Here is a 17,742-nt window from a genome sequence, read left to right as displayed (position 1 = left end):
GACTCAAACCCAGGTATTCGAATGTAGGATTCGGTGTCCCGAGCAGTGGCTTAACTGTGGCACCAAATGGCCACCCTGCTTTTAATCCTTACTTAATACAAGTCTCCAATTTCATGGATATTCAGGAGTTGTAATACAGTTGGAATGTCACATTTAAGTTCACTGCTTATACTGTAGGATGTGTAATACAGAGTGCGAATTTGTGAATTTGCTGTCAGGTTCAGGGGCTGGCTTATGGCTGGGGAGAAAGAATTGTACCTGTTTTTTTCCTATTTCGCACAACAGATTGAATGTATACTCAGCCATGTGGGGGAATTCTCCCTGGGGAGACTGGCAGCTGCATACCCGAGGGCCCCCACCCTGGTGCCCTGGTGATGACTGGCTGTAAGCTTTTAGCAGGACTGCATTGGTGCTGGGCTGTCTCTGGGGGGTCACTTTGACCACCTGTTTGGTATCCCTTCCGAAATGCTCGGGACCACAAGTGCTCTGGACTTCAGATTTTTTAGGATTTTGGAATATTTGTGTAGCCATAAGGAGGTATCTTGGGAATGGGACCCAAGTCTAAACAGGAAATTCATGTAGCCTGATGGTAATTTTATACAATATTTTTAGTGTGCCTGTGTTTTGACTGTGACTCATCACATGAGCTCAGGTGTGGAATTTTCCATTTGTGGCATCACGTCAGTGCTCAGAAAGTTTCAGGATTTGGAGCACTTTGGACTTTAGATTCTTGGATTAGAGATGCTCAACCTGGGTAGACAATTTCTAAACAACAATTAAGAACTTTTTAGAATACAGTGAGTCTTATAACAACATAGTCTCCTTGTATTTATTTTAAAATTTCTCTTCAAGACGTAGAGACACATATAGACAGAAAGACACACACTCACACACAGAGCTTCTGTCTGCTGGTTCACTCCCCATATGCCTGCAACAGCTGGGGCTGGGTAAGACTGAACTCCAGAGCTGGGAAAGTCTCCCATGGGTGGCAGGGTCTCAACTACTTGAACTGTCACTGCTGCCTCCCAGGGTGTGCATTAGAAGGAAGCTGGAATCCGAAACAGAGCTGGGAATTGAACACACATACCAACATGGAATGCAGGTGTCTTAACCACTAGGCCAAACACCTGCCCCACAGTTGCTTTTTAAATCTCCCCCCCTTTCTACCTCTCATCACTATTTTGGCTAATGAAGTTTAGGGTATTATGTGGGCACAAGGCCCCATGGTTTGTTTGCTGGTTTTAGGTTGAACATGATTCCCACTTACTAGCTTTATAGAGAGCAGCCCTCTTATTTTTTTTCCTGTAATTTCACTGGGGTAGTGCATCAGTTAGGCAGATCCATCAATACTGTTGGGGAGGCTGGTTATGAATGCCGTGTTAGGGGGCTGGGCTTAGCACCTGCTGTCTTCATCCCACTCCGGCCAAAAGATTTCCTGCCATAATACCTCACTTGTAACTTTAAAGAACCAGGACCAGATGAATACGGCAGTATTCTGTGGTCTGAAGTGAGGCATCTTGTCTGTGTTCCTTCTCTTCCTCTCCACCCTCCCTCTGTGGGTATTATTCTGCATTCCATAGGGGATCACGTTGTAGTGAGAATTATTTCAAGTTGGATTCTTTGGATACTTCTGATGCTTTTTTAAAAACAGAGAGAAAAATCCAATGACATCACAACAATTGTTATTGTTTCACCCCCCTGGTGGTGAGTGAATTGATAATGAAGGGATTTAGGGCTTTATTTTCTTATTCTGTTTTGAGGAGAAGGTAGACTGAAGAGGGAAAGTGGTGCAGCAGTGCGAAGCCAGGTCTTTATTCATAATTCAGCAGGGGACAGGGAAAGCTGCAAGGGCTCAACAAAGCCCACTGGACAGGAGCCTGGGTCAGGAGCTGGATGCCCAGCTTAGAACCTTGGCGCTGCCACCTGCCAGCTGCAGAGACCTGGGTGGATGACTTACGATTCTGCACCTGAGATTCTTTATCTAGAAGGCAGGGGTAATAATAATACTGACCTCAGGGTTCCTCAGAGCCCACTGGGTACGTCCATGTCAGTTTCTTGCTATTTTTTTAAAAAGGTTTATTTATTTATTTGAAAGTCAGAGATAGAGAGAGAGAGGGAGAGAGAGAGGTCTTCCATCCACTGGGTCATTCCCTAAATGGCCACAATGGCCAGGCTGAAGCCAGGAGCTTCATCAGTGTCTCCCATGTGGGTACAGGGGCCCAAGGTCTTGGGCCATGTTCCACTGTGTTCCCAGGTGCATTAGCAGGGAGCAGGATTGGAAGTGGAGCAGCCAGGACTAGAACTAGTGTCCATATGGGATGCTGGCATTATAGGTGGCAGCTTTACCCACTGTGCCACAATGCCAGCCTCCCTCCATGTCAGTTCCAACAGGATATCTCCAGAGGGTGGCTTTGAGTGGCTTGGGTGCAGATGGTGGCTTTATTTGCATGAGAAAAACAGAGTTCTTCCTTCAGAAGTTTGCATAGTTTGCCAAGGGAGAGTCAGGTTGGGTCTGAGCTCCAGCTTGTCTTGTGCGGTGGCTGCCCTTGTCCAGGGCACAACCAGCCGTGGTGGCCCCCACTCCCCTACTGAGGAGTAAAGAAGTGGATTGAGGTTCAGTACAAGCTGCAGTTACCATCGTGATCATATCAAGGTGGGAGGCTGGCGTGGAAGAGGGTTCAGAACCTGTGCTGTGTGCAGACCCGAGACAATTGCTGGAAGCCTTCGGGTGTTAGCAGAGCTGTGGCCAGAACCCAGCTGCTTAACCTGGGTCCTCCCGCCAGTCCTAACCAGGAGTCTCAGGCAGCTCTGTGATTCCACCAGGAGAGCCATTGCTGGAAGATTGGGATGAAGACATGAGCCATGCCAGAGGCCCACTTAGAGCCATCCACATGACAGGCTCTCAGAAGACAATGTGGTCTTTAGTTTCCAAAACCAAATAGTACCTTAGTTCCTTTGTCTGGTATTAAAATACGCGGTTGAAAATATACTATGTTGATCACAGCCACCGTTTTAATAGTTGACTTATGGAATGATTAGATGGAGGTGTATTTCTGCTACATTTGAACTAAAAACCTCTTACAAAGTGGGATTTTTCTCACTATGAAGTCTTTTCTGAGTAAAATCAAATGCAAAATGTACCCACTAATGAGAGGGACTAAAAATAGAGTTGAGCCAGTAGGGAGGTTCAGGTTCGGAGGTTCATCTGTGTGTTTCCAACCTCTTCTTTAAAACCTTTTTAGATGTAAAATATAACACAAGTGTAGCAAATCCATAAAACAAATACATGGCTTAGGGGATTATTTTTGGTGAACAGGCTTGTAACAGTCACCCAAGTTGAGGAATAGAATTCCCCACCCTAGAAGCATCTCCTGTGTTCTCCCCTCCTGGCCATGCCTCTCCCTCCCTAAAGCCACTCTCCTGCTCTCAGACGCTCGCACCTTGCTTTGCTTTCTAGCTTCTTGCCCAAGTCAAACCTCCCTTTAAGGATAGGCTGTTTAAAATGCAGTCGTGCTATCTTTACAGAGTATTTCACCATGTTTTATTTTCGTTTGGTAACCTAATAGCTTGTTTGGGTGAATTCTAGTAGTTTTAACTTGACTTTGCGTCTTTTTTAAATGCCAAGGACTGGCGATATGCAGCAGTTTTGTGGTTGTTTTGGATTCCTGGGTAAAAGTTATGCAGTTATTAGAATATCAAATAGTGAAATTGATCACTTCTTCAGACAGCTCCACAATGGTTCCAGGACTGCATGTACTTGGCAGAGCTTCTAGCCCTAGTACTTTGCCCAAAACCAGGAAGCCAAGGGTCGACCCCTTTTTCCTTCCCGTCCTCAGTGCTAATGTCACGTCCACTTGATGGCTGGCCAGTGCCGTTGCTGTGTAGCAAGCGAGTGAAACTGTGAGTTGAAGTCCAATAGTGAACTGACAAATGGCTGACGTCAGTGAAAACAAATATTAAAAAATACTAATAGATATTAATGAGCAGACATTGAACAGGCTGGTGACTTGGGTGCTTTCCCTGGCTGTGGAGCTGTGCTCAGTCCCAGCACCCAAGCAACATTTTATTATGAATATCTCTAAATATTCAGAAGAAAGAAGGAAGGAAAGAAAGACTGGGTCAAAGAATATGCCTGCCACCTAGTCTCAGTAATTGTTGATATCGTCTATATTTGCTTCTACACTCATGCATAAGTGCGCACACACACACACACACACTCTTCTGGTACTTTTTCTTTTATTTTTTTTTTAGATTTATGTATTTATTTGAAACGCAGAGTCACACACACACACACACAGAAAGAGAGAGAGAGAGAGAGAGAAAAGACGAGACAGTGAGAGAGATATCTTCCATCCACTGGTTCACTTCCCAAATGGCCACAATGACCTTACTGGACCAGGCCCAAGTCAGAAGCCAAGAGCTTCTTCCAGGTCTCCCACGTAGGTGCAGAGGACCAAGCACCTGGGCCATCCTCCACTGCTTTCTCAGGTGCATTAGCCTGGAGCTGGATGGGAAGTAGAGCAGCTGGGACTTGAAGCTGTGCCCATATGGGCTGCAGCCCATGACTTTAACCCTCCGTGCCACAGTGCTGGCCCCCTCTGGTACTTTTTCAAACACTTCAAAATAAATGACAGATGCCACATACCTTTTCCTCTAAATTTACTAGAATACACATTCAAAGTATAAGAATATTCCCCTGCATAAACCACCATGCCATTATGACTCAGTAAAATGAGCATTGATGCCCTGGTGAACAGCATGTGTTTGCATTGCCCCAAAAGTGCTCAAATTGTCACCTGTAAAGGTCCTTTTAAACTTGGAGTTCATTAATGAATATACATTCATTAATGTATATGAATATACAAAGTATATTTAAAAGCTTTGTGGAAAATGCATGTTGTGAAAAAACTATGCATGGATTTCAAAGTATATTTTGCACCAAAATATATTTATCTTTTAATTCCCCTTTTCCACAAATGTTTTTGAAGTATCTGTGTACATTGCCATTAGTTATTATATCTTTTAAGTCTCTTATTTAGAATAGCAATCCCTCCTCTTTTCTTTGTGACATTGATTTTTGAAGTCCAGTTTTATGTGTCATTTTCTGGATTTACACAATTGTTTCCTCGTGGTCTCATTTAACCTGGACAATGTGTATAGAAGAGTATCACGTGGGTTCACATGTCTGATTTTGTGCCCAGCGATCACAAATCCAGATCCATCTTCGAAGTGGCACATGTGCCTCAACTGGATTCTCTCTCCACCCTCCACCCACCTCTCTTCTAAGATTTTCTAGATAATAATTGCAGCCACCTGATTTAGATCCTAAGGTTATGAATTTTATTCTCCTTAATATGAAGCTTGGAGGAAACACAATACAACTACCATTTTGCATACCCAACTAGTCCTAAATGTCCTACTAGATGGTTTTGACCCTGATTGCTATGAGCTTCTAACAGTCTTGTAAAACAGACTCTTATAATTGTCTTTTAAAGACCAGGAAGCTCAGAGAAGTGAAGCTGTTTGGCGCCACTAGCTCCTAAATGTCAGACATGCAATTTGAAGGCAGATCTGCCCAATTCAAAAGGTTTTGCTTCACGGTGCTGAGGCCTAGATGACAGTGACATAGAACTGATTTGCCAAAATTAGCCTATAACTAAAATATTTATTTAGAGAGCAACATGATCTCCAGGTGAAAATAACACCATGGCTGAAGCATTGCAATGGTGAAGACACACAGCCCAGAAGCACTGCACTACCCAATTTTCTTTCTGGAATCTTCTTTCTCTTTGTTTTTAGATCGGTTGCTAAGGCTTTGGTTGTGCTTGAGCACATTTTGAGAGTCGTGTCTCTTTCTTGCAGCTTCTGTTCTGTCTCCTTGTCAGGTTAGGATGGCGTGAGGATATGCAGACATAGTTATACTAACCTCATGGCTGTGGACTGGTCAAATTTCTGTGTCTCCATCATGCAAGGCTTAGATCAGAAGATTTAATGCTCCCAGGGTGCTTTTGAGCATCGGCTGGCTGTATTCTTAATTAGTTTTTTTTTATTTGGTAGAGTCTGTCAATCTGTGGCTATAAACAGTGCCTTCTGGTTTCTGATGACATGACGAAAATATAAATGGATTCTGCAGATTGCATTTTATTATCCTCAATATTAAGCACTCAGAGCTGGTGCTGGAGGGAATCATGGGCTGATCATGTTGATTAAATAACCTCAGGCCTGGACTTCTGTGCTGTTTCTTTGCCAACCCAAACTGAGTAGTTATCAGGAGCTACTGTTGTTAAAGTGTAGCAATAGAATTGCCACGGAGGAGCTGCACTAGAGTGGAGGCAGTGAGGTTCTGGCTGGTGTGATAGGAGAACCGTGTCTAGCCTACTCCTTGCTGCTAGCTAGCTGTGTGACCTTGGGCGTGTCACTTCATCTGAAGAACATTATTTTTCTCATCTGTAGAATGAAGAGTTTGTACGCATAGCTTGGACTTTGTTCTGGTGAAAAGGGGTGTAGGTGGATTTACAGAAAGATCCCAGTATGCTGGGTGGGAAACGACTTCTCAGGGACTGGAGTCAAAGCAGAGAGACCCTGTAGGTGGTCTTGCCAAGAGATAATGGACGCTTGGACGAGGGTTGTGGGGCAGAGACAGGGGGACCACGGCAGACCTAGAATGTGCTCTGCTATGAAGTCATTGCTATTCTTGGGGGTTTGAGTGTGCTGCCGCGTTACGAAGGGAGGGAGATGGTAGTGCCATTTCACTGATACGGACAAGACCGAAGGCAGGGCAGCTTGGATTACAGGCAGAAATCAAGAATTTTGTATTGCTCTTGTTAAGTGTGAGTTCTTTATTAGGTCCCTACGTGGAAATTTGAGTAAGAAAATGGGGGGATCAGGCCACAAATGAAACTGTATGAGTTATCATCGTATGTGAAATGTAACAGCCGTGAGATTGGGTGGGACTAGCCACGAAGAGAGGGGAAGGCCCACATTTCCAGTTGGGAAGTGCATGAGGTAGACAACTCTTAGGCAGTGGGAGACAGTATTTAATGAGGCAGAAGGGGTGTCTGGCTGTGGGGAAGCCCAGGAGAGGCATGAGATCTAAAGAGAGGGGAGTGGCTGACTCGCAGGCTGCCTGCTGGTGTTTAGATGAAAGGAGAGGAAAGCATCTGTTGAGTTAGGCAGTGTGGTGATACCTAAGAGGAGGGCCGGGAAAGCAGGGCCTCACTTAGGGTCAGGGCAGAAGGCACTGCACGGAGGACTGGAAAGAGAAAAGCCAACAATGGTGATTTTATTACCGTTGTCGACAATGACAGCGCAGTGTATTGAGCTCTTACTACAGGGCAGGTGCCGTGCTCAGGATTTTCTATATGTTAATTCATTTGCTCCACTTGCAGCTCTTTGGAGTAGGTACTATATTCCTGTCTTAAATGGTTGATACAAGTTCATTACCCTGCCTAAGATGGTTTAGCTTCTGCTGGGGGAACTGAATGCAAGTTAACCCCTGACCCTTTAGGAATTTTCAGTGAATTAAATGAGCACTGAGTGATGATAACAGGACAATGAGTGCTGGGTCCTCCTATAGGAAGTTTGAGCCGTGAAAAGGAGAACAGGGTGGTGATGAAAGGAATAGACTGAAATAGAGTTTTCAGTGAAAGAGGAGACTCCTGCTGCTGCCGGCAGGGAGATGGGGAGTACTGAGGAGGGAGCATGGTTGAGATGAAGGCAGTACCTAGAACAGAAAAGGAAGAGATCCAGAGAGGATAGAGGAACCCAGTGTAAAAAGAGATGATGCATTTCTTCCTTTTGTGCTAGAAGGAAAAGAAGGAACAATATGGTAGAGAATGTTTGTTGAGGGATGTGTGTGCATCCTAAAAGAGTTTCTGGACAAGTGACTTCCATCTCACTGTGATTCCAACAGCGAGGTCATTGACTATATGTGGGAGTGGGAGTATCTGTGAAGACGGATGAGTAATTAGAAGCAACAAACTATGTGTCGTTCTGGAACAATCTTTTGGGGAGTAGGAGTTAGTGAGGAACAGTAAAATGATTGGCAAAGAAACCCTTCCCTTACCCTTCCCTTTTGGAGTATCTCTTTTGTTCCAGGTTCAAGTCCACTCCCTTCCCCATCTGGGTCATAGTTACTCTGGTACCTTACCTCCTATCACTCTCCCCTCCGCACCTGCCAGGTCGTCTGGGCTCAGTCCTGAGAACTTTCCATCCTTGCTCAAAGAAACCTTTGTGCAGGTCTCTGTATCTGCCTGGAGTTCCCCGCTTTGTCTCCTCCCTCCGGGGAATCCCTTCTCAGCCTCAGGACCATCTCCAATGTCAGTTCCTCAGATGCCTTCCCTGATGACCTTAGGCAGAGAGAGTCCATTCTTCAGCTGTCCCACAGAATTTTGCTCAGATACTGCAAAGAATCATGCTTAACAGCAAGGTGGCCAGCGCCATGGCTCACTAGGTTAATCCTCTGCCTGCGGCGCCGGTAGTCCGGGTTCTAGTCCTGGTCGGGGCACTGGATTCTGTCCCAGTTGCTGCTCTTCCAGTCCAGCTCTTTGCTGTGGCCTGGGAAGGCAGTGGAGGATGGCCCAAGTGCTTGGGCCCCTGCACCCGCATGGGAGACCAGGAGGAAGCACCTGGCTCCTGGCTTCGGATCGGTGCAGCGCGCCGGCTGTAGCGGCCATTTGGGGGATGAACCAATGGAAGGAAGATCTTTCTGTCTCTCTCTCTCTCTAACTGCCTGTCAAAAAAAAAAAAAAAAAAAAAAAGGAAAGAAAGAGCAGGGTGATAGATCCAGACCTGCTACTTACTAGCTTTGTGTCCTTGGGCCTCTCTTAGCCTAGATTTCATTGACTTTAACATGGAAATAATAGTCAAACACAATAAAGTTGCCATCAGGAGGAAATGAATTGATATGTGACAAGTGTTTAGTGCAGTGATGTTGTATGGTAGTTGCTGTGTGAACTTGAGCTCATATCCAACTACTTTGTTAGCCTTGCAATTTGTGTTAATTGCTTGCTCTTTGCTCTTCGTCTATGTCCTGTTTCTCATCTAGCAACCTCCTGAACTGTAACATCTTATGTTTCCCCTGGATTGTGATTCTGCTGGGTAAGGGTCCAGATCTTGTTATTTTTGTCTCACTGGTGCCCTTTACCCTGCCTGGCACGAAAAGGGTGTTTGGTACATGACTGATGGATTGATTTGGAAGATTGGTTTTGAGGAGTTGATTCATCATTGTTTACAAAGCAGCTCCATAGAATTATGATTTGATTTTTCTAGCAATCCCACAAAAAGTTTATTTCTCAGGAAATGTCAAAAATAAGAGCAGTTCTCTTCTGCTTTCTTTTGTAATTTAGGCATAAAAGCATGTGGAGATGTTCTTGTTAATGAAGTCAAACATCAGAAAAGCAGTAAGCGTCATGAGCCACAAATTAAATAAGCCAGGAATTAAAGGTGTGACTTTTTTCATTAGCAGTTTATAGGCAGAAATCACAACCTTATGGGAAGTGTACCTGGTTTTGTACAATTTGGAAAATGTCCATGGCTTTCAAAAGTTAAGTCAAAATCTATTAAATATTGTATTTTGTTGCAATTCCTTGAATTCGCTTATTTTGTCAGCAAAGTCTTCTCTTTAAGATCATTACAATAGGCTTTGCCAATGTTTGTCCAGAATCCTCTTTAGACCTGCAGGTTTTTTTTAGTGGACTGTAGTTTATCTCTCAGATTGCTTTCAAAAAAACAACTGAAGAGGAATGAAAATATTTCTGAAATACCACTTATATAAATGGTAATGACAGGCTGAGAGGCTGATTCTTGGCAGCCTTTGAGTGTTGTTGGTAATTACATAATAACAATGGTAGCAACGTAATTAGCAGAGTGCAGCATTGTGATATACAATGTGTTACGCTATAAACACATCATAAAAACATTGCCCTGAAGTTGTGTGGTTTTCTTTATTAGGCTATTTTTTTTGAAGTCCTCCATATTTCAGTTACTTGAATTGCTTAGAGCCATACCATGGATATGGCCAAACTCAGAAACATAATTACCTTTTAGATCTATGCAAAGGAAATCAGATACAGATGAGCTTGCTCAATAATTATTTGCATAAAATAGTGTGATGACACATTACAGTGTCCTCTTGCTTCTGCTTGTCATTTAATTGCTAAGGCAGATGAAAGATTTTCTACTCTTTCCAAACCACCATGTTATAGTAAATGATCCATTCATTGAATATTTTAATCTGCAGTTCCTCCAACAGATATTTTGGTTAGTAATTAAAATGAATTAATCCTAAACTATAAAGTGGAGGAATATCTGATATTGGGCTTTACTGAGAGGCACATAGGGCATGGTTGGTGACATAACTGCTACTGTAAGTGATTCTAAGATTCCCCTTGAATGGAGAATGGTGCAAGTTCATTATGTCTACCCGCACAATGACTGTGGTATCCAATAGTTTTTCTTGTGCACTCCTATTATATTTTTGTTTGTGTGTGTTTTCTTGTTTGTTTTTCTTTTATTTTTTTGAATTATTTTATTTTATTTTATTTTATTTGAAAGGCAGAGATACAGAGAGAGGTAGAGCCAGAGAGAGAGAGAGATCTTCCATTCTGCTGGTTCACTCCCCAAATGACTGCAATAGCCAGAGCTGAGCTGATCCGAATCCAGGAGCTAGGAGCTTCTTCCAGGTCTCCCAGGTTGGGGCAGGGGCCCAAGGACTTGGGCCATCTTCTACTGCTTTCCCAGGCCATAGCAAAGAGCTGGATCAGAAGAGGAGCAGCCGGGACTCGAACTGGCACCCATGTGGGATGCCGGCGCTGCAGACTGGGGCTTTAACAACCACTGCGCCACAGCACCGGCCCCTTTTTCTATTTTCAACAACTTTAGGGAATGGCAAGAACGATGGCTTCTACTGGTTGTGAGGTGGGAACCTCAGGGATTTTGACTAAGATGGTAGTGGTGTGATCTAACTTGACAGGATTACCCTGGCTGCTGCATTGAGATTAGATGGAAAGGAGGCAAGAGTGGAAGCAGTGAAGCCAGTTAAGGGATTCTCAAACTATTCAGGAGTAAGATGACGGTGACCTGGAGTGAGGTAGTGGAGTGGCGACAGTGAGCAAAGCCATGTTCTAAAGCAGGGCTGCTGGGGATGGTAGTTGAGGTTTGGCAGCTCTTTTGCTGTTAACAGCAATGGCTGTGCCATCAAGAAGGGAACAGTGATTAGCAGTCTTTATGTTGGACTGCACAGGGTGTGACATTACGAATGCATCATAAAGATGTTATTGAGAGGGGTTGTTGCGACAGGTCACCTAAAATCCTGATTCCGATGAAAGGTCCTCCCCTTATGATTTCTGACCTGCTGGCTCTGTTTAGGTCAGAGCTTTGTAAGAATTTGCTGTGCCTCTGAGTCACATGGGGATCTTTTAAAAATGCTGGTTCAGATTTACGGGGTCTTGGAGGAGGGGGGAGGGCTGAGTCTGCATTTCTAACATTAGTTCTGGTGAAGATGCTGCAGTTGCTGGTCTAAGGACTAATTTGTCAGTGTCATATTCCTTGTTGAATTTCTATGGGCTGTCAGCTGTTGATTCTCCCAGATGCCTTTGTTCTGAATACCCTGGGCTTTGAAGAATGAATGGCATGGATCAATCGAGAGTGGAGTGAAGGCCATGCTGGGACCTAGTGGCGCAGGAAAGGGGACAGAAGGAAGACAGGAGGAACAGAGATGGAACTAAGCACCTTCCTCCAAACGCCTGGTGTCTTCCTCCTCTAGAGGGGTTGATTCTGGCCAGACAACAGCTTGGAGAACTTTGATTAGCAAACTAACTTTTGGCTTTGACATCAACCTAAACCCAAATTTTTCAGTGAGTACACATTATATGCAAGATAATTTTTAATACTACATGAGCATTTAAGGTCATATTTGGGCCACCAATATTTTCTCATAATCTGAATAGTTATGTTACCTTCTATCTCTTTATGGCTAGAGTTTGGGTGTCTGCTTACCTCTTCAGTCTGTGAGCTTTCTGCATACAATCCCCACATCTCCTCCATGTTGCTGTCTCTGGACCCTGATCCTCGTTGTTGCTCCAGATGTGGACAGAGGCCTGGGTAAACTTAGCCAGAGTCTCAGTATAAATGCAACCAGACCGCCTTAGGTCCTCACTGCTAGCACTGCTTTCACTAGACAAGAACATGATACTTTTAACAAAATCGTAAAGACTAGGGAAAAATGTTTTCAATCCCTTCTAATCACTTCTTGGTGAAAGGAGATTAGTATGATGGAGAGTATTAGTGACACTGGGAGAGGACAAATCATTATGACAGATGGCAGATCTACGACAGACAAATCATTGACAACTTCTGGGAAGAAAATGTGAAAATGTTTAAAGTCTGTGTTTTAAAAAATTAGCTTTTTCTTAATTTCTTTGTCTTGGGAAAAATGATGTATTTGCAAATGGTTAAGAATGACATTTTGAATTTTTTTTTTTATTTATTTGAAAGATGGAGAGAGGGAGGGAAGAAGAGAGAGAGAGAGTGAGAGAGAGATCCATCGATCCTGCATTCGTTCCCCAAATGCCTGCAACAGGCTGGGAAGGCCAAAGCCAGGAGCCTGGTACTCAGTCTGGGTCTGCATGTGGATGGCAGGGACCTAACCACTTGAGCTATCTCTTGGGTCTCCTAGGGTGTACATTGACAGGAAGCTGGAATTGGAATTGAGAGGGGAGTGAAGCCAGGCACTCCAGTGTGGGATCAGTGTGTCCCAAGTGGCATCTTAACTCCAGGCTAAATGCTGTCTCAAGAATGATTTTTTGAAAATCTATTTCTTGGCATTCCCACAAATAAGAATGAGAGAATATTAACAAAATACTTTTTTATGCATTATATTACATTAGCTAATAAATTTCCCTTTTAATGGGAGTGCTAATGAGGATGTTTTATAATACAATTTGAACTTTGGTTTACAAGGAAGAACTGAGATCATTTAGTTTCCTTAGACTGTTCTTATACCAGCTTTTTTTAAAAAACAAAAAATTATCTCATTTTTCTGATGATTAAAGTAATATATATTAATTATGGAAAGTTTAAGGAACATATGGAAAAAGTTTAAAAGCAAAATAAAAATTGTACCCAATGCCTACCGTGAAAACATTATATATTGTCGTATTTCGCGTTTGCGTGTGCTTGCCTGCGTGTCTTGTAATGTCTGCCTGGTTTTGGTGTGAGGGTAGTGCTGGCCTAATGGAATGAATTGAGAAAGTATTCTCTCCTTTTCAGTTGTCTAGTAGAGTGGTGTAAAATCATTATCCCTTCTTTAAATACTGGGGCAGTTAACCAGGTAAACCTTCTGGGTTTGATCTTTCCTTTGTGGGAAGGTTCTGCTTTCTTTGCTAAGTGAACTATGGTTGCTTTGTGAAAGAATTAACCAGATTGATCTAAGTTGGTGGATTTATGGACACGGTTTGTTTGTAATATTTTCTGGTTGTCCTTTAGTATTTGTGAAATCTGTAATGAGGTCATTTCCATTATTCCTGATGTGATCTGTGTCTTCCTTCTAAAAGTTTACTGATTTTTTACTAGCTAAGAGCTTATCAAGTGGGCTAAAGACAGCACTTTTAGTAGTTTTAAAGAAACGACTTTGGTTTTATTGATCTTTCTCTGTTGACTTCAGTATTTTCTTGTCTTCAGCACTTTCTACTTAAATTAGGCTGAATTTGCATGATTTGGAAGCAGAATTAATTGATCTGAGACCGTCTTTTCTTACACAGGTGTTTTATCCTACACATTTCCTCCTAATACTACTTCACTATTCTCATAATTTTGATATTGCTATAATTTTACTACAAAATACATTTCTAATTGCCTTTTTGATCAATGGGTAATTTACAATTGTGTCACTTAGCCAAAAAAAATTTTTAGCAGTGTTCCATAGATATTTCTACTGTTAATTTAGATCTTAATTCTGTTGTGACCAGGAGGTAACACACTTTAAACAATTACTTATTTGTCTATTATCTGAATTATTTATTTATCTATTTTCAACTACTTGGAGGGATTGAGAGATGGGGATGGGGGGAGGAGAGAGAGAGAGAGGTAGAGAGAGGTAGATCTTCTCTCTGCTGATTTACTCTCTAAATCCCTACAACAGCCAGGGCTGGGCCACACCAAAACTGGAGGCTGGAACTTTGTCTTGGTTTCCTACATGGGAGGCAGGAACCCAGTTAGTGGACTATCACACATGGTCTCCCAGGATGCATTAGCAGGAATCTGTTTCAGAAGTGGAGCATATCTCCAGTTTGGGATGTGGATATCCCAAGTGGCAGCTTGGCCTACTGCACCACACCACCTGCCCCTCAGATAACATGCTTTGTATAATGCTAGTAAGTGTATTGAGACTTGTTTTCTGCCTCAGCATTTGATTTATCTTGGTAAATGTTCATTGTGAACTTAAGAAAGAAATTTACATTTTCTTATTGTAGAGTAAAACATTCTAGAAATGTCAATTAAGTCAATTTTGTCAATAGTGTTCAAGTCTTCCATATCATTGTAGATTTTCTGCAGAAATGTTTAATCAGTTGTTGAAGAGAGAGATTTAAATCTCTGACTCTACTTGTGGATTGTTCTATTTCTCCTTGTACTTCTTTCAGTTTAGGCTTGTGTATTTTGAAGCTTTTTATTAGGTGCTTTTAATATGTAGGACTGTTATGTCTTTCTGTTCAGTTAACCCCTTTATCATTATGGAATGATTTTCTCTATCTTTGCTATTATTCTTTGTTCTGAAAACTTCTTTGTCTGTTATAAACATAACCACTTCAGCTTTCTTGTGATTTGTGTTAGAACTGTGTATACACTCTATTCTTGCTTTCAATTCAATTATGTCTTTATATTTACAGTGCATTTTTCAAGCATTTTATTTATTTTTTTAGAAAAATTTTATTTAATAAATATATATTTCTTTTTTTTTTTTGACAGGCAGAGTTAGACAGTGAGAGAGAGAGACAGAGAGAAAGGTCTTCCTTTTCTGTTGGTTCACCCCACAAATGGCCACTACGGCTGGCATGCTGCGCTGATCCAAAGCCAGGAGTCAGGTACTTCCTCCTGGTCTCCCATGCGGGTGCGTGGGCCCAAGGGCCTGGGCCATCCCCCACTGCCTTCCTGGGCCACAGCAGAGAGCTGGACTGGAAGAGGAGCAACCGGGACAGAATCCAGCACCCCAACTGGGAATAGAACCCGGGGTGCTGGTGCTGCAAGCAGAGGAATAGCCAAGTGAGCCGCGGCGCCGGCCTAATAAATATATATTTCAAAAGTACAACTTTCGGATTATAGTGGTCCCCCCTACCCCGTAACCACCCTCCCACCCGGAAACCATCCCATCTCCTAATCCCTCTCCCATCCCATTCTTCATTAAGATTGATTTTCAATTATCTTTATATACAGAAGATCAATTTAGTATATACTAAGTAAAGATTTCAACAGTTTGCACCCACACAGACAAACAAAGTATAAAGTACTGTTTGAATACTAGTTTTATCATTAATTCGCATAGTACAACACATTAAGGACAGAGATCCTACAGGGGGAGTAGATGCACAGTGACTCCCGTTGTTGATTTAACAATTGACACTCTTATTTATGACGTCAGTAATCACCTGAGGCTCTCGTCATGAGCTGCCAAGGCTATGAAAGCCTTTTGAGTTCACAAGCTCTGACCTTATTTCGACAAGGCCATAGTCAAAGTGGAAGTTCTCTCCTCCCTTTAGAGAAAGGTATCTCCTTTGATGGCCCTTTCTTTCCACTGGGATCTCACTCACAGAACTCTTTCATTTAGGTCATTTTTTACCACCATGTCTAGGTTTTCCATGCCTGAGAAACTCTCATGGGCTATTTAGCTGGATCCGAATGCCTGTAAGGGCTGACTCTGAGGTCAGAGTGCAGTTTAGGGCATTTGCCATTCTATGAGTCTGCTTCCCCTATTGGATCATTCTCTCCTTTTTAATTCTATCAGTTAGTATTAGCAGACACTGGTCTTATTTATATGATCCCTTTGACACTTAATCATATCTTTATGATCAATTATGAACTTAAATACAGTGCACTTTTGTAGGTAGCGCCTAGTAGGATCTTGCTTTCTTTTCCAGTCTGATAGTCTCTGTCCTTTAATTAGGGGAGTTTGACCACTTATATTTAATGTGATTATTGATCTGGTTAGTTTAAGTCTATAATCTATTCACTCTGTTCCATTTTGTTCTTTGTTTCCTTTCCCATTTTTGCTTTTATTTTATTGTTCTGATCTCATTTTATCTCCTTTCTTTTTATCTTGCTATATTCTGTTTGCTTTAGGGTCATAGTACAGATATTTACCTGGTACATTGTAGGTGCACTATAAATATTTATGCAATAAAAATTAATTTTTTAAAAGATTTATTTATTTATGTGAAAGTCAGAGTTACAGAGAGGAGAGGCAGAGAGAGAGAGGTCTTCCATTCAATGGTTCACTCCCCAGATGGCTGCAACAGCTACGATCCGAAGCCAGGAGCCAGGAGTTTCCTCTGGGTCTCCCATGTTGGTGCAGGGGCCCAAGGACTTGGGCCATCCTCTATTGCCTTCCCAGGCCACAGCAGAGAGCTGGATCGGAAGTGGAGCATCTGGGTCTTGAACTGGCGCCCGTATGGTATGCCAGTGCTTCAGGCCAGGGCGTTAACCCACTGTGCCACAGCACCGGCCTCTCAATAGACAAATTATTGAAGAGGTTGCTAAAAGCCAGAGGCACTGAGAATAGCCAACAGCCCCTGTGCTGTCAGACAGTTAATCTTTCCCAGCTTTTAAATTATTTTCTGTTTCACATCATGTTATTTATGGATAGTGGCTTTAATGTTCTGGTCTGGATGTTAGTCTCTCAGTGTGTATATTCTCTATTCTTTTCACCTCAATGTTTCAAAAAATAGCGACTTTATTCTCAGGTGATGCTTTTCACAGGATTTAGTATTTTTTTTAATGTGTATGTGTGTAGATTGGATCATCTGGGTGAAGGAGGCTGTGCCCTTGACTTGCCTCCAATAGTAGGATTCCATATCAGGAAGAACAGATATCTTCTAAGATAATACATAGGAGGAAAAGCTCCAAAACAGAGGTCTAAATTTAACTTCAGCTGATCTAGGCAAAGCTGTACATGGGACGGAAATTGAGGTCTAGCAGACTTTCGCCATTTTTGGAATGGCATCAGTTTTTTTCAAGGTTCTTGAATATTAAACAACAAAAAAAACCAAAACAAAACAAAAAACAAAACTCAGGAAAGGCATTTGGCCCAGCAGTTGAAGCACTCTCTGGGATACCTACAACCCATATCAGAGTGCCTGGTTCAAGCCCTGGTTCCTCTGTTTCTGGTCCAGCTTCCTGCGATGCACATTTTGGGAGGCAGCAGATGATGTCCCAAGGACCTGGGTTTCTGTCACCTACATGGAGAGCCAGGTGTATCCACCTCCTAGCTTCAGCCTGCCTCAGTTCTGGATTTTGTGGGCCTCTGGAGAGTGCACTGGCAGAGAGAAGATCTCTCTGCATTTCTCTCTTTTTCTCTCGCTTTCAAATAAAAATGACAGTAAATGTTTTGAAAAGTCATTGAACTTCTTGAATGAAAAAAAATATGCTTTTTCTTTTTTCTTTTCCAGCAAGTAACTGGCAGAAGTTTTGGTGACAAAGATTTTCGGACTGGATTAGAAAATGGAATCCTTCTCTGCGAGTGAGTATGGCCTC

The 17,742-nt window shown here is 42.6% G+C and overlaps 1 protein-coding gene and 1 pseudogene across 6 annotated transcripts in view; one reads left to right on the top strand and one right to left on the bottom strand.

Annotated features, from left to right (window-relative positions):
* LOC133775452 (glyceraldehyde-3-phosphate dehydrogenase-like) overlaps positions 1-12,045 on the bottom strand; it is a 56,948-nt pseudogene extending 44,903 nt beyond the window's left edge.
* LIMCH1 (LIM and calponin homology domains 1) overlaps positions 1-17,742 on the top strand; it is a 346,004-nt gene that overhangs the window by 117,741 nt on the left and 210,521 nt on the right. For all 6 annotated transcript variants that reach the window (XM_062213687.1, XM_062213685.1, XM_062213686.1 and 3 more), the window contains exon 2: positions 17,658-17,728. In XM_062213687.1, coding sequence (XP_062069671.1) covers positions 17,658-17,728 — 71 coding nt within the window. The remainder of the gene's footprint in view (positions 1-17,657; positions 17,729-17,742) is intronic.

The sequence above is a fragment of the Lepus europaeus genome, chromosome 16 (genome assembly GCF_033115175.1).
Source record: "Lepus europaeus isolate LE1 chromosome 16, mLepTim1.pri, whole genome shotgun sequence".
Lineage (NCBI taxonomy): Eukaryota > Metazoa > Chordata > Mammalia > Lagomorpha > Leporidae > Lepus > Lepus europaeus.
Note: the sequence above shows the minus strand (reverse complement) of the source record. Positions and strands in the feature narration are given on the sequence as shown.